Consider the following 15,280-nt stretch of genomic DNA (forward strand, 5'->3'; position numbering starts at 1 on the left):
GAGATGTTCCCGTCTGACTGAGTTTCAGCGTGGTCATATGCCTCCTACTGTGTCCGCACTTTATCTCAAGCACCCTGGCAGGATCAAAAAGCTTGGAGTAAAAAACTGTTGACAGGTTTCTTTTGTATAGTTCCGCTTCTTTGCAATCATTCACACGCAAACCTGATCTACATCTATCAGCTCAGAAAAGATGAGGAGATGGTTAGTCATATTTTTGGACTGAGCGCTTGGGTTGCATTTCAGTTACACTTGATAAAATCGCTCTGTTTGACAACCAAAAAAAAAAAGGAATTGTAAACCTGGAGCATTGTAAATCAGAAACTTCTGCACATACAGCATTAGGGGCTTTCAACAGATGTGTCTGAGCACTCACAGCAATATCGGATGAGCTTATAGGTGCAACTACAGCCAAAACGAAATACATTATTATGCACCGTATATCTGGAACAAACTCCCAGAAACTGTACGTCTGCCAAAATGCTCGACTCTTTAAGTCAAGGTTGAAGACTCACCTGTGAAAAGTTAGCTTTTATAAAAAAAAATTAACCAATTGTAAACAGCAAGTTGCTGTGATACCTAGAAATTTGAGCACCCTATAGGGCTGTGTCAGTTCACCTTTTCTTTTCGGACGACAATTTAATTTTTTATCCCTCATGATGAAGAAAAGACGTTTTCGTTAGCTTACATTTCAAGTGGCAAGTGCATTATATGTAATCTAAAATTGTATTCACAGCAATTTAACCGTATTGGCTATCATTGCTCTTAGGTAGCTGTCTGAAAGGTTAACTTTTAGCTAACAATTTCAACTGTTTAACTGTTAACAGATTGATATTTCAAATATTTATTTATCAGTTCGAACAATCACTCAAGGGTTAATGTAATACTATCTATTATGTATTAAACTATTTATATCCATTTCTAAGCCTTTGTCTACCATTAGCCTACTTGTGTTTACTTATGGATTTGGCATGCTATTTATGCATTACATGTATCCACAGAAAATCTTTTAACTGGTTGACCTATTTTAAGCTTAATAATAATAATTTACTGTTTATCAATAACTTTAGCTAACAATTTTAAATGAGCTACTAACTACTACACTATCAACTACTGCTCTTGTCTCGGCTGCTTGTATTGCTCTGCCAGACGCACTACCACAACCTGTAACTAAACCTCGGGATAGTTGTGGAAAATATTTCTGAACCAAACCCGACAGAGTTTCCCATGCCGATAGCTTAAAAGACTCTCTGAGAAGTATTATTTGCGAGGTCTGCTGTGATGTGTGGTCTCATCAAGAAACTTGACACGTTCTGTTAAATGTGATCTTCATAAATACTTCTCAGCTTTGACTGAAAGATTTATAAATCCTCCATGTACATTAAACCTGTGATCACAAGCCTCACAAGACCAAGAAGGAGAACATTCACAAAACGGTAGAACAACATTGATCACCTTGAGTCTTTTGTCAGGAGACGAACAGTCATACTAAACTGTTGTATCAGCAATGTTAATGTCAACCAAGGTATGTCCTGTAATGCACTCCATGCTCTCTATAGCACCTGATCAAAGCTGGAAGACGTCCATATCTGTGCTTTACTTTTTATGCATTTTATGATCTCTATTCTCCCTTACTTTGTCCTCTTTGCTCTTTTACACCGGTTTTCAGTTAGGTTCTTCTATTTATTCTGGCTTCGAAGGTGCCTTTGAAACCTTTTCCCCTTGACTTGTATATTCCACATCAAGGAAAATGTTGAGAGAGGAAATAATTGAATTGGACACGGAGAGCAGATTACAGTGGTTTAAATGAACATGGTCCATTTGATAATAAACTAACATCCAGTGAAATTTATACACAGGTAACTTTCACATCAACTACAAGTGATTCAGCTGCCCACAATAATAAATCTAATTTACAGTCAAAACACGTCCACAGCCTTAAAATGTTAACACTCCCATAGCAAATATGCAACAACGTCTTCTTGATGACAAACAGATGCAACACCTGGCACAGGGCAAAAGAGACTAAACAAATGTGTAGTAATAATTTCCTGTTGGAAAGGAGGAAGAATAACTATGTCAAAAAAGCCTCAGCTGAAGAGCAGAGAAGGTCTCTGACACCCTTGATAATATTGCTAATACATAAGAATAAAATGACAGAGGAGCTTTGCTGCGGAGGGAAAATATTTGGCTGAAGTGTTCCAAATGGGTTTTGGATCATTGAATCCTGCATCTAAGTTTTCAGGATGTTCATCAAGGCCAAAAAGGTGCTAGCTATTCGTCAAGATCCTGGTGGATTTGTGTTTTTTAGAAACAGTATTTTGCTCATTGTGCTATTTTCGATATGCACGAGTGTTTTCTTTCCTTTTCTGTCTGTGTGTTCACCGCCAGTATTATCTTTCTTTTAGTGGACATAGATGTGTGTCTGCATGTTTTTGTCTTTGCTCACCATTTTATACTCCTTCCACGTTTTCTGGAAGTCCACGCTGCCGTCTTCTCTGCGCTGAATGACCGTCCATCCACCACCGGCTGTTTCCATGTTGCAATACACCTTCAAAGATCGAAAACAAGAGCAGAAAATAGAATTAGGTCGTAAAATACAAATAGCACCCACAGGTTGTTTTACAGTTTGGAAAGTTAAAGATGATGTTTTTTTTTCACTAGCAAACAATGGATTCTAACATTCATTGTTATTCTCTGCGGCTTGAACCAACAATAAAGGGTCATCAGGTCCCTTACACTCCTATTCCCTGCTTTAATGTTGAATCATTCGCTGGAATGCGGCATGTCTGTGTCCTCTTCAAACTTAATCAGTGTCTGCTTTTCCATCAGCAGCTCCCTGGAGATGTTCCTCATCGCACGGCCTCGATCAAAGTGGGGGTCCTTGGTGTAATGTGGCCCTTAACCTCGGACCTCAGTGTGTGTAAGCTGATAATATAGGGCTGGCGCTCTATCTGCAGTGTGGCTTTTTGTTTTGAGGAGAAGACCCCAGGGTGGAGCGGAGAAGGTCTCTCACCTCAGCCAGCCCACACAGCTGAACACACATGAGCACAACCTGGGTATAATTAAGGAAGTACCCCTGACAGAATCATTTTCCCCATTCCAGACCAGCTCATCATTCATGCTATACGCGGACATAGAACCCACACACACACACACACACACACACACACACACACACATTTTTAATCTAAAAGCTAAACTTTTCAAACTGGTTTAAACTCACATAATAAACACTAAAATAGAATTGTTGTAAAACCTGTCTTTTGTGAACATCTGTATGAAGTTTCTGTTCTTACTCAGATGTAAGAGTGCTGACATGCTTCCTGGCAATGCCCCCTTCTCAGTGCAGTGAATGAAACCACTGCTATGGTAACCAAAGATTTATAGAAAAGCTGCTTTATTAATATGAGGCGCCTGATAGCCTAGCGTTCATGTTCTGTGCCCATCGCTCTTTCCTCCAGACATTTTCTGATTGTCTTCACCTGTCCTTTCACATGAAGGCAATAATCTCTCTCCCCCCCCATTGGTCCAATCAAAAACCTATAAAAAGGTTAAGCATCCTCACATCCACACACTCAAACACACTTTGTCACCATCCTGCTCTTAATCCCCCTGCTAAACTAAAGCCTTTGTAAAGCTGCCAAGTGTATTTCTAGCTTTCAATGTTCCTGCAGCAGCGAGCACCCATCGTTCACACTCACAGGTGGGTGAGTTTCATATAGATCAAAGTGTTTTAATCTATTAAAGGATTAAAAGCTCAACAAAAGAGCATCGTGTAAGTGATAAAAGCAGATATTCTAACTACATGTACTTTTGGCATTGAGATGTTGTGTCTTTTTACCTTTTTGGTCTCTTGTGGGTTAATCTGGATGGTGTACACTCCGTTCTTATGGATGCCAGCTTGGTAGAGGTCGGCGCAGTCGCGGAATTTCTTCTCTTCATCTGCGACCTTTGTACTGTTTGGCACGACTGTGGGAACAGAGTAAATATCAGCATTAACCATAAAACAAAATAAAAAAACTGGGAAGACCCATCAAGCTTAAGAAAGAGACCTTTTCAATAGTTGTTGAGCAATATTTTAAGTTGTTTGAAGGACCAGGAAAAAATCTTCTCCAAAGTTCGAGGCCACATATTATTCAAAATACAATTCACCATGTTTTTCCCACAGTAATATGTGTCTAGCCTGACTACAAACCCCATTTATGATGTCACAAAGGGAAGTAACCCCTCCCCCAGGTGGGATGTTTTCAACAGGGTAATGTTTGCGATATCCATTGTAAATAAAAAAATTGCACTTTCCTTAAGAATTTCTACGGAAAATCTTGCCAAACACTGACTAACTTGAAAAGGACTTAATTGCCAACTTTTACTCAGCAGAAAACTCAGAAAAAGTGGCTACCATATTGTCATTTTTACAAAATGCAAACAAATTTGTTTTGCCCAACAAAATATCTCACTGCAAGAAACCTGAGAGGAGCAAACGTTGTACTTGGAGAAGATCAGGTGTCAGTGCAATGTTCTGAGATAAAAGAAGGAATCAAACAAACACTTGATACACCAGATAAAGTAGCCAGTAAAGCGCTGTAAAAAGAAACCTTTATGCTATTAAAAACTTTCAGCACTCATGCAATTTAGTGTCAGCCAGATATAGAAATAATCATTCTAATATTTATGAGCTCACAACTTGCAAACACATCTTTCAAAGGTGACTATATTTCTGAGCTCTCACATGAAAAATTGAAAGGAATCTGATGCAGAAGCTTGTCAGTGAAGTCTCACTGTGAGTATCCTGTAACGGCCAGATTCAATCTAAAGGCAACTACCTTATTGTCAGGAGAAAAGCAGTTCAGGGACTGGATGATCTCTCGCTCCGACAGTCTGCTTCAGACTTTGACAGACCAGCTGCATCCATTTCCATCTGTAGATAATTATGGCGGCACTATTTTGAAACCAAGCAAGGGGCTGAGGACAAAATACTACAAGCTATAAATTTCAAGTTCCTGTTATAACAAGTGGTTATATTTACCTTTCAAACCCTTGTTATAGTGATGGAAAATTCTTCTCATTTTACTTTCTTTTTTTTTTTCTTTCCTCCCTCTCCCGTGAGGTTCTTCTCAGTTTACATGCAATTGTTTTTATTGTTGGAATTGTTGAGTCAAAGAAGATGTCAGGGAGAAGTGAAATGTGTCAGCGATCCTCACCCTTTTACTTTGATCCCCCGCTCCATGAGTGCAAGACTTCCCGGTGGAAGCAGGTTGCTTATTTGGGTGTATTATCTGAGCATTTTGAAAAAGTATTGAGTGTCAGCGACAAGAATCCCCTGCTGTGACAGGTTGACAGAGTGGACCTTCGCACCCCAGATTCTAATGCAACAAAGAGCTGTCCTGTCAGGCGGTAATTTACCCCCAGCCGGCAGACAGTGGGGCACATTTAAGAGGCCAAGGAGATCATTGTCAGAGGGGAACTTTCTGGTATTCAATCAGTAAGAGTGTGGAGGAATATTTCTCAATCGCCTTTAAGATCTCCAGTGGTGAACGAAGACGATCTGCAGAGAGAGACTTGATGCACCAGTGTAGGAGTGGCTTCCTCGAACAGCTTGCTGCCCAGCTCTCCAAATATTATTTATGTCCCAATATTTATTTACAGAAAAATATTTCGTGGTTCAGTGGGGACTAATATTCAGTAGGGGGTTCATGTGAAAAGATCAGCAGGGCCTGGGTGTTTGCATAAATCACTATCCTTGCCAAATGAGCCCAAATACTAGAACTAAAAAGAGTGAGTAATGGAGCTAAATGGACTGCCATAGACATCACTGCTCCCCTGTGACTATAATCACTCTGTAAATGCCGTTGAGAGTTTAAGTGATTCCATACAAGAGCCAATGAATTTCTCCCGCCTTATTCATTTATGAAGGATGCAAAGCACTATACAGTAACTCCCACAGTATATTTTACCACAATGATGTGTACTCCTAGCTTAAACATGTGAAAAGGACTAGCGTTGTGTGAACATTTTTGGAGTTATGTTTCAAAGCTCATGAAGTTGAATTTCATTTTATGTCCAGAATAGTAAGTAAACATTATTTGAAGTAATTACATACAGCTTATTCTCGAGAACTTTACACACACAAAAAAAAAATATATATATATATATATAAACAAAAGAAATATGTAATATTAAAGCTCCTATGAGGAACTTTTGGCTTGTGTTCACTTTGGCGCCACCTGTGGACAAAGCTGAACCTTTGCTGTTCTTGTCCGTTACATGCAAATGTGTTGTTTTCTGATGGAAAATCTCACCTGACTGTCTTCAAACTGTCAACAACAAAATAATAAATAAACAAAATAATAAATCAAAAACTCGCAATAGGAGCTTTAAGGAACATAATTCTGGTCCAAATAGAAATTTCAACACTATATTTGTATGAATATGCAGTATGCTAGAAAACATGGACTTGAGGTTCTGTAGTTATCAACTTCGGACTACTCAAAGCACTTTTACACTGCATGACATGTCTACATATTCACACACTGTTTTCAGTGATTGCTGTGTCGAGGTATCATCAGAAGTAACTAATCCTATTCATACACATGCATACACTGCTGACTAAGTAGCACGAGCAATTTGGGGTTAAGTGTCTTGCACAAGGACACATCGGAGATAATGCTGCAGGAGCTCGGAATCGACCCCTGACCTTCCAGTTGAGAGATTACCTACTCTAACAACCATATCAACTGAGCCACAGCAGACAACATGAAGTCTTTTAGCAACCTAAACCTTATTAATCCTGTACCAAAGCACTGTGCTTCCTACCACCAACCAGACATCCCAAAGTCCTTCCGAAAGCTTCTGTGAATTAAAAATAGTGATTTCAAGAACATTTTGCAACACAAATTAAAATGGACATAATATATTTTGTAAGATAATTTTTCTCTATGATGTAGTGTATGCAGAACCCAGTATTGCAGCCTTATGACGTCATGGATTGATTTAGGTCTATAATTCAAAGTGAACGCAATTAATCAAGTTACCAACTCGCCCTGTTTGGCTCTACAACATATGACTCCATTTAACCATAGTGTGCAAACGTTTTATGGCACACAATCATATATACTCTTGTTCCCTATGTGAAAATAAAGGGGAGGGTCACTGGGGTGACTGGCAATAACAGTGAACTTTACAGGGTCGCAGCAAGAATAGGTGTCAACTCATTCTCCTTGTCAGTGAAGCGAAAAAAAAAAAAAGTGTGCAGCACTAAAGAACTAGGTTTGGAATGTGCAGCAAAATCTAATGAAGTGATTTACCTTTTTTTTTTGGCTTTGCATGTACCCTTATTATAACAACAATTCTCTTAGTATTTGACTAAGCAGCTGTAAAAATGATGAATGTCATTCCTTTAGCTGGATAATAGAACACTGTAAAACAAAGTCGTATTTTGCAGCCATGCAGAAACTTTACAGTGTTTCTAAGCTGAGGTCAAGTGCTGTTAATACCAGTGTGAGGCTCATTTCACCCTAATGAGGTTTGGGTAATGATTACAACCTAAACAAGAGCTACACTGCTTGATCTGGCCATATTAACATATGTCCCCAAACCGACAACCTGTGCTCTGCAATGGCTGAAAGCAAACAGGAAACCCAAATTAGGAACCCAAAGCCATACATGGAAATTTAAAAGCGATTTACTGTGTGTATTTGTACGTATGTGGGATTTTCCTCAAAGGAAGGCCAAAGTTGATCTAAGTCCATGCTTTAAAGGAAATGCTCAGCTTTCAAAACAATGACTTATGCAAGCAGACGCCACTCAGCACGAAATAGAAAGCCTTTCTCAGAATTAATCAATGTTCTGTTTCTCAAACAAACAAAAGCCCCTAACCCGAACATGTGAGGAAAAAAGTTCTGCTGCATTGGTTTTTTGTTTTTTCTACATTTTATTTTTTTAACCTCTGTTGAAAAACAAGCGGGCCGTGCGTCAGATGATCAGTAAGATCTACGGACTCCCTCACCTCCATTGGACAGGGACTCCCCCAGGAGCTATTACATTTTGACTTATCTGGGCTTGGGTGAGGAAAGGGCAGACCTTTTGACCTGCAGGCCAGCCTCAACCTTCAGTACCACCATGGATGAGGGAAGGACCAACCACAGCGCAGCAACGGCCACATTTCATTTCTATCAGCTCTCATTAAGGTAGTCACCAATCACAGATGGGGGGGGGGGGGGGGGGGACCCTAATGACACTGTAAACAGCAGAAACGGTGGCAAAATAAAGAAAAGTATGATATACAGCTCAATAAAGTCATATTTGAGGGTGTATGAAGTCAGTGAAATAGAGGGTTTAAAAGTGTTACACCAGGAAACAGAAAGTAAAGATTGAAAGATAATAAGATGACCAGTCAGGCTAAAATGGTCCTCCGGTAATTAAATGCAAAGTACACAAATCTAGACTAAACAGAGAGAGTGCAAGCAGAGGCCGCCCGTGACCTTCACTGCATGGAACATTAAAATCACAAAAGAGAGCAACATGATTAATAGTGACCCAGTGTTAATCATTCGCTGCAGTTATCCAATCAAAACTCCTACATCCCTTCATATCCTTGTTGTTTCCTGTCTGATGGGGAACCTCAGGGAAACCCTGTGGGGTCTCTAAACATCTCTGCAGGAAATCCATAAATGGAAGTGAAGTTGCAACCAATCCCCGGCCTGACAGGAAAATTCATTTCAAATCCCCAGTGACCAATAGCATTAGAGGCCAATGTAAGGAATGAGAATGCTTGGCGTCCATGTCTCAGAAAGGGGTAAATGAGTTCACTCTGAACAACAGAGGCCCTGCAGGGGTCAAATGTAGGGCCAAAAGAGAAATCCCCGATTTGGTCTCAGAGGGAAACTACCCTATTCCTTTATGACCAGTATGTTGGATATTTAGTGAAGCAGTGTGCATAGGCTTTATAAAGATAAATTATGTAAAAAAAAAATGTTGCTAAAATAAGAGCACCATGCTGGTTTATGAGAGGCACCAGAACACTCTTTAACAAGAGCATGCTGGGTTACAATAAGAACCATGTTTCCTCTTTCATGCTGCTCTCAATGATGCAGAATTTAATAGCCACTCCATCCCTGCGTTTCTCAGTATGGGGTAACGTTTTTAGAACTGGTGTCATCAAAATTTCACGAAGATTGTAAAATAAAAAAGATTGTCTATCTGTAACAATAGACCACAGGAAGTCAGTAATCTAAGTCGAATGCTGCCTCATAGTTCAAACCTCGCACAGCCAATCCCCAGACTCTCTTTAACACTCTGCGGTCTGGCAGGGGTCAGTGAGCTTTTTTCTTTGTTTAGGGTCATCACCAGTGGGGAGGGACAACATTTTGACCAAGATGGTGTTTGCTCCCCTCCACTGAGACAAAAACATAAACCTCTATTTGCCTGGATGTGCCAAGTGAGTAAACTGTGAATGTTCTTGATTCTGTTTGAAAGTTTGAATGTAAAACATGGCTAAGATTTCCACAGCTACTCTTTCATATGATACCACTTACTCTGTATTTCACATAGCTTTGTGCTAACAATAGCTTGTGTACATGCTTAAAATTTATTTTCCTTGGAGTTTACTAGTTGAGTGTTTTTATCCCAACAGCAGTGTCCACCTGAACTTTTACTATTGTTTAACGTTTTAACTTATTTTTAAATTTGCTTTCACGATTTTTTTGGTGTTTGGATAAAATGTATTGGCTGGCTATTATAAATGTGCTATATAAATAAAGTTGACTTTATTAAATGACAATGCTTAATAGAGATGATAGATTCCAGAATCTTAAATTAATAAATAGTTACCTATTTTTATAACAAAGCAACAAAAAGTCTGAGGTACCTACAGTAATGTTTGTTAAGTTGTAGTTGTTAATTACTTAAAAATTGTAAGCAAACAATGGTACACTATTTAAATATTAAACTCAAGAGTTTGAGACATTGCCAATGTATGTGTACAATTTAGATGGTGCACAATGTGTTGCTTGCAATTTTGGATGGTGCCATTTTTTTTCTTTGCACCTGTCTCATGAAGCATTGCTATGCTTTTGTAGGGTTTTGACAACTTACCGTGCAGTTGTCATGCTAAAGCTAATGCAGCCAGCAATTGAGGATATTTGGGTTCAATTAAATATTCGACAAATTACCAATTTCTCTTTTCACCCAGTGACAAGTCAGGGTGTTTGGAAAGTTAAAAAACATCATCCTTGTGTACTGCTATCTGTTAGACATTTCCTGGCATCTCAACTAGCTAAAAAAAACAACAACAACAAAAAAAAACATTGAGACACACTTGAAACAACAAATGCGGACAGTTTGGCTCTGAAAGGAACAGACCGGGCACCACCAAGGTCAGCATCCACTTGGGGCCTAAAACTCCTCGAGCCATGTTGCTAGCAGGGCTTAAACATTACTCTGGCAATGTCAAGTTACACCTAAACCATCCACTGCGATGGAACACAGATGAAGTTTTTAGTGAGTGAAGGTCACGTACTTTCAAGGGCCTTTTTTCATGTCCATGTAGTCTTTGATTTCTTCCTTTCACAAACTTATATTTCCTTGTTGTTGCCATCATCTAAACCATTCTTTGTCTTTCACTGATTAATCCAACTGCATCAACTCTCGGTGGCTTTGCTCAGAGATCTGACTCCTTGTACTGGTTAACTCTTCTAATAGGCTGTGACTTTTCATATCCATCCTCAGCACTATGTAACATCCAGAACGTACCCCTGTGTGATGTCTCTTGTGAAAGACTATATTTACAGTGCGAATTGCTGAAAAGGCTCCAAAGCCTCTCAGCATGGAAGCATTGACTCCAGTGAGCTTACCTCCATCTTTCGAGCAGAGGTTAAGCAGATTATGGACGGTATCCATCATCTCCTGCTGCTGTCTCTGCAGGGCCGTGCTGTTTCCCGTGGCTCGGCTCAGCTGAGCTTCCAGCTCCCTGATGACCCCGCTCTGGCTTCCCACCAGAGTCTGCAGACTCCCCTTCTCCTGCTTAAGCGTCTCCAGCTCTTCACGATGTCGCATCTCCATTTCCAACATCTTCTGCTCCAGGAGGCTGAAGGAAAGAATGGAGGTCAAGAAAAGTTTATTATGGAAAATGGAGGAGTTTATAAATAGGGCCTTATCAACTTTGAGGGCATCCAAATCCATTGGCATACAACATGTTTTCACAGATTTAAATGGATTGAATAATGTTTTGAAATGTTTTTAAAAAGGTTGTTGTTGATTTCCTTGTTATGGAACACGTTTTTTTCTTCTTTTTTATTGGCAGTATGAAAGGGGATCAGTTCATTAAATGTAGCTCAATATAATTTGGACACTTTGGACATTAACCTACCGGTACTTTGTGATGAACTTTGATGGAAATTATAACTAAATGTGGTGATGGACACACTGCTTTGTCCTGAGTAGGCGCTAAAACATTAACCAAAAGTTCCTTACAGGAGCTCTAAACAAACATCATCACTGGTAATTTGTCAGTCATGCCGAAAAAGATGATATAAGATGACATCAAATTCATTAACTAATCGTGTCATTTTCCCCCTTAAAGATGAAGTAAACAGAACATACGAATGACATGAACTGAAATGGAATTTCTTCAAAATTACTGAAGATTAGGCAAATTGCCCTCAGAAAGAATTTTCCATGACTCTTGAAATCATCTAAGAAGTCAGAATCACCAGAGATTACACTCTCAAATAGGTTCAGTTTTTAAAACTGATTGTATTGGGTCCCCATGGATCCTGCAATGAGAGAATTGGACCGAACCCTTTAAGACAATACATCCATCATCTAATGTGATCTCACTGGAACAATCACAGTCAAAGAAACATTTTGGAGTCATTACTGTGCATTGTAACCAAAAGCCACATTTTAATTTCCCGATTTTGCAACCAATGGATAGTGATCTAACATTGATAGAAAGCCTGAACTTTATACTGTTTTCCTTCAAATCACAGAAAGCTTCCTATTATACTGTTGTATATACAACAAATTCTTGTCTTGGAAAATGGACAAAATACATGGTAGTCAGAGAGAGCCGATAGCGAGCTTTTGTTGTATTTACACAATCCCCCAAATCTAAGCCGTACTTAGAGTGAGAACTGTTTCGTAGTCGATCATCTTTACTGTCTTTAATCTCCAATTTTCTCCAGCATGTTCACTGTCTGTTGTTTTTGTGGTTTGTTTGCTTGAAGTACTGTCTGTTTACCTGTTCTTGTCATGCAGCTTGCTGATCTCGTTGGTCTGGACCATTAAATCCTTCTCCAGCTTGTTAGTGGAAAGCGAGTTTTCCAGCAGCTGGATCTCCAGCCTGGATGTCTGATTCAGAACCTGCCATGTTAAAGAAAATACACAGAGAACAAAAATGAGTTAAGAGGATGTTATGTTTCTACATTAGAATAAGATATAGGCGCTAATATCATGCACATGTTCACCAAACCCTGAAACCCCCAAACACACTGATGCATTTAGGCTTTTCTAGACTCATGGAGGAAGTAACACACTATACATTGGAAGAATATATAAACCATCAACTTTGTTTTCATTTTGTCAAGTGATCACCCAACACATGTTAATACTTAGCAGATATTAATCTCTGCTATCATTATCTTCATCTAACTTTGCAAACAGTTATTTTTTTAGTCCATCGCTTACTTCACTACTTTCCATCACCACCTCCTCAAACTTTGCCAAATAAACGCTAAAAGGGAGCAAAGCCAAAAAGAGTCAAACAGCAGACAGGCATTTATATAGCATCCGTGTTGTCCTTGGCAAGTTCTCTACAACCTCTTAGGGGAAGTCAGTGGAGGAATAGTTTGGTTAATAGCCCATTGGAAGGATCCTTTCAGTGTGAGTTTGTGTGTTTTAGACAGACAAAGAGACAGAATGAGACACATTTACTTTTATACGTTTAATGAAGCGTTTACCTGTGTCTCAACATCAGTTAGCTTTCGTGTCTGTGCAGCGGTCTGAGACAGAAGGTTGGTGCCCATTTCCAACATGGCAGCTGTGTGGTTGTGGACTGCGCTCTGCTGCAGTTGAGCCATCTCAGTCTTCATGCTCTCCTTGATGTAGTTCTCAATCTGGGCACAACGAAAGGGAACAGAGAGAGATATGACTCACAAATATAGAGGTCAATGCCAAAGGTAGACAATAAGCAGTATACCCAATTGCCAACATGTTTTGTTTGATTTAGCATTTGAATATAATACGCTGACAAAAACCAGTTCCCCTGGCCTGGTTAATATAAATTCACCTTTCACCGTTTGGTCACACAGGCTTGTATTATACTTTTGAGACAAACACCAGCTGTTGGTAGGGATACATTACATCGCAATTTGATTAAATTCAATACAATTCCAATCTATTTAAATCGATGAGACCAAAAAAACATACACTGCAATACTTTTTTTAGCCAGCAGAGGGTGTTTCCCACTTAGAGCTTCTCTTGTTTGTCGTCAGTTGCTGAAGAAGTGAGGATAGCAGACATTGTGGACGGGATTAAACCAACCAACTTATAAACCTATAATGTTTTGATCAACATTCCTCTGTTCAAATGCTAGGAAATGGTTTCTTAAGGAGATCTGAAAAAAAAAATGCACAAGAAGAATATTTTGTCCATGATTTAGCAGCATTAGATAGACAATCAGGTTTATTGAATATACTGTAGGCACTGACACATGTAGGTGGTTAACTTGGGATGGAAAAGGCAGAGATGGACAGATATTCACTGAAGCTTGTCTGGAAACAACCCTTTCATGTTTATCTACAAACAAATGAAAAGATGAAGAAAGACGTTTGGGTCAGATAAGAGTTTTCTTATAGATTAACTATGTGGTATATCTGTGTAATTCCTTTCTTTATTCCCAGTAAAATGGAAATATAGACGTTTTTGCTTTCCTCACTGATGCTCAGGTTAGTTTCTTGTGCACATCCTTGTGTACTACTTAAGATGTTTTACATTATCTCAATCCATTTTATCATAATTGTAGCCTACACTTGTTCTACAAAGCCAGGCTTGTTTGCATTGTCAGAGTCATGCTTTTGTTTCATAAATAAATCTGACTTCATTAGGTTTTTAGTTCGATGTATCTACCGGTAGTTGTTCTTACTGTGAAACCATCACTGAGATGACTCAATAACCCTTCAGTAGGCAGAAGACTTTTCAGAGTTTAGCTTTGGCTCATCACTGGACTACAACAGCCATTTCCAGCAACAGATCAGCCAAAAACAAATTAGTGTCAATCAGCCCAACATCATGTGTTGCTGTCTTTAGTAACAGATCCCTTCTTGAACAGACTTTTTGAACAAGTCTGTGGCAGAAAAAGTTTTATTGGGAGTTAAAGCAAATGTACTTGGTGACAGCAAAAGCCTCAGTACACACTCCCATTATCCTTTAGGGACCGATTGCTGCCATTATCTTATTAGCCTGATGCACGGTCAATTTTCCCATCCGACAGTCCAGTCAAAGACAATGACTTTGAATTTCTCTGAAATTAAGCCTGAACCACAAGTCTAAAACGTGCCTAAAAAGGTCAGACACTGAAGTGAAAAAGAAATGTGAATTGCAATAAATACAAGAACAAACATCTGAGATTTTTTTTAGTGCTTTTTCTTGAAGGTGTAGGTACACACTGAGCTGACCGGCAGGGTGCTTGTCAGAGCTGTCAAAGAGAATTGGTTCGTGGCTAAATCACTGATAGATTACTGCCAAAAGGTTCTGGGACTGCATAGCGATGGCTTGGTGTTCCACCTCGTTTATTCTGTTTGAAGTTTATTTTGGGGCTTTTTTGAATTTATTGATAGGATAGAGTGAAGAGTTGGAAACAGGGATGAGAGAGTGGGGAATGAATTGTGAGAAAGGAGCCTCGGGTCAGATTCAAACTCCAAGGATCGTAGCCTCTGTACATGGGGTGATCAAAATAATGGCGAGGCCAGTTGGCGACTGTATTTGACTTCTTTAACTCACCACAAGGACTGGATACCAGCATTCAGCCAATCTATTGGTTTTGAACCTTTTTTAAAACTTTATAGTGATAAAAAGAAAAAAAAAATTCTACCTGTACCAGTTGGGACTATAAAATCTTGACCTTGTTTTTATTTTGGATTTTACAATAACGATAAACTAATCTACAACAAAAAAAAACAAAAAAACTGTAGTGTTACATTTCAATTAAATCTAGCTTGATAGATTAAACAGTTGTAACATAGATGTTTATCTTTGCTCTGTGAACCAAAAAAAGAAAATTCA

At 39.1% G+C, this 15,280-nt stretch overlaps 1 protein-coding gene across 1 annotated transcript in view; it reads right to left on the reverse strand.

The window, feature by feature from the left end:
- The window catches only part of angpt1 (angiopoietin 1), a 56,528-nt gene that overhangs the window by 20,641 nt on the left and 20,607 nt on the right, over nt 1-15,280 (reverse strand). Inside the window, exons 3-7 of the mRNA XM_079368956.1 lie at nt 12,957-13,112; nt 12,239-12,360; nt 10,851-11,083; nt 3,842-3,969; nt 2,447-2,548 (exon numbers count right to left, since the gene is read on the reverse strand). Coding sequence (XP_079225082.1) covers nt 2,447-2,548; nt 3,842-3,969; nt 10,851-11,083; nt 12,239-12,360; nt 12,957-13,112 — 741 coding nt within the window. The remainder of the gene's footprint in view (nt 1-2,446; nt 2,549-3,841; nt 3,970-10,850; nt 11,084-12,238; nt 12,361-12,956; nt 13,113-15,280) is intronic.

Source organism: Symphodus melops (genome assembly GCF_947650265.1).
Source record: "Symphodus melops genome assembly, chromosome: 18".
Classification (NCBI taxonomy): Eukaryota; Metazoa; Chordata; class Actinopteri; order Labriformes; family Labridae; genus Symphodus; species Symphodus melops.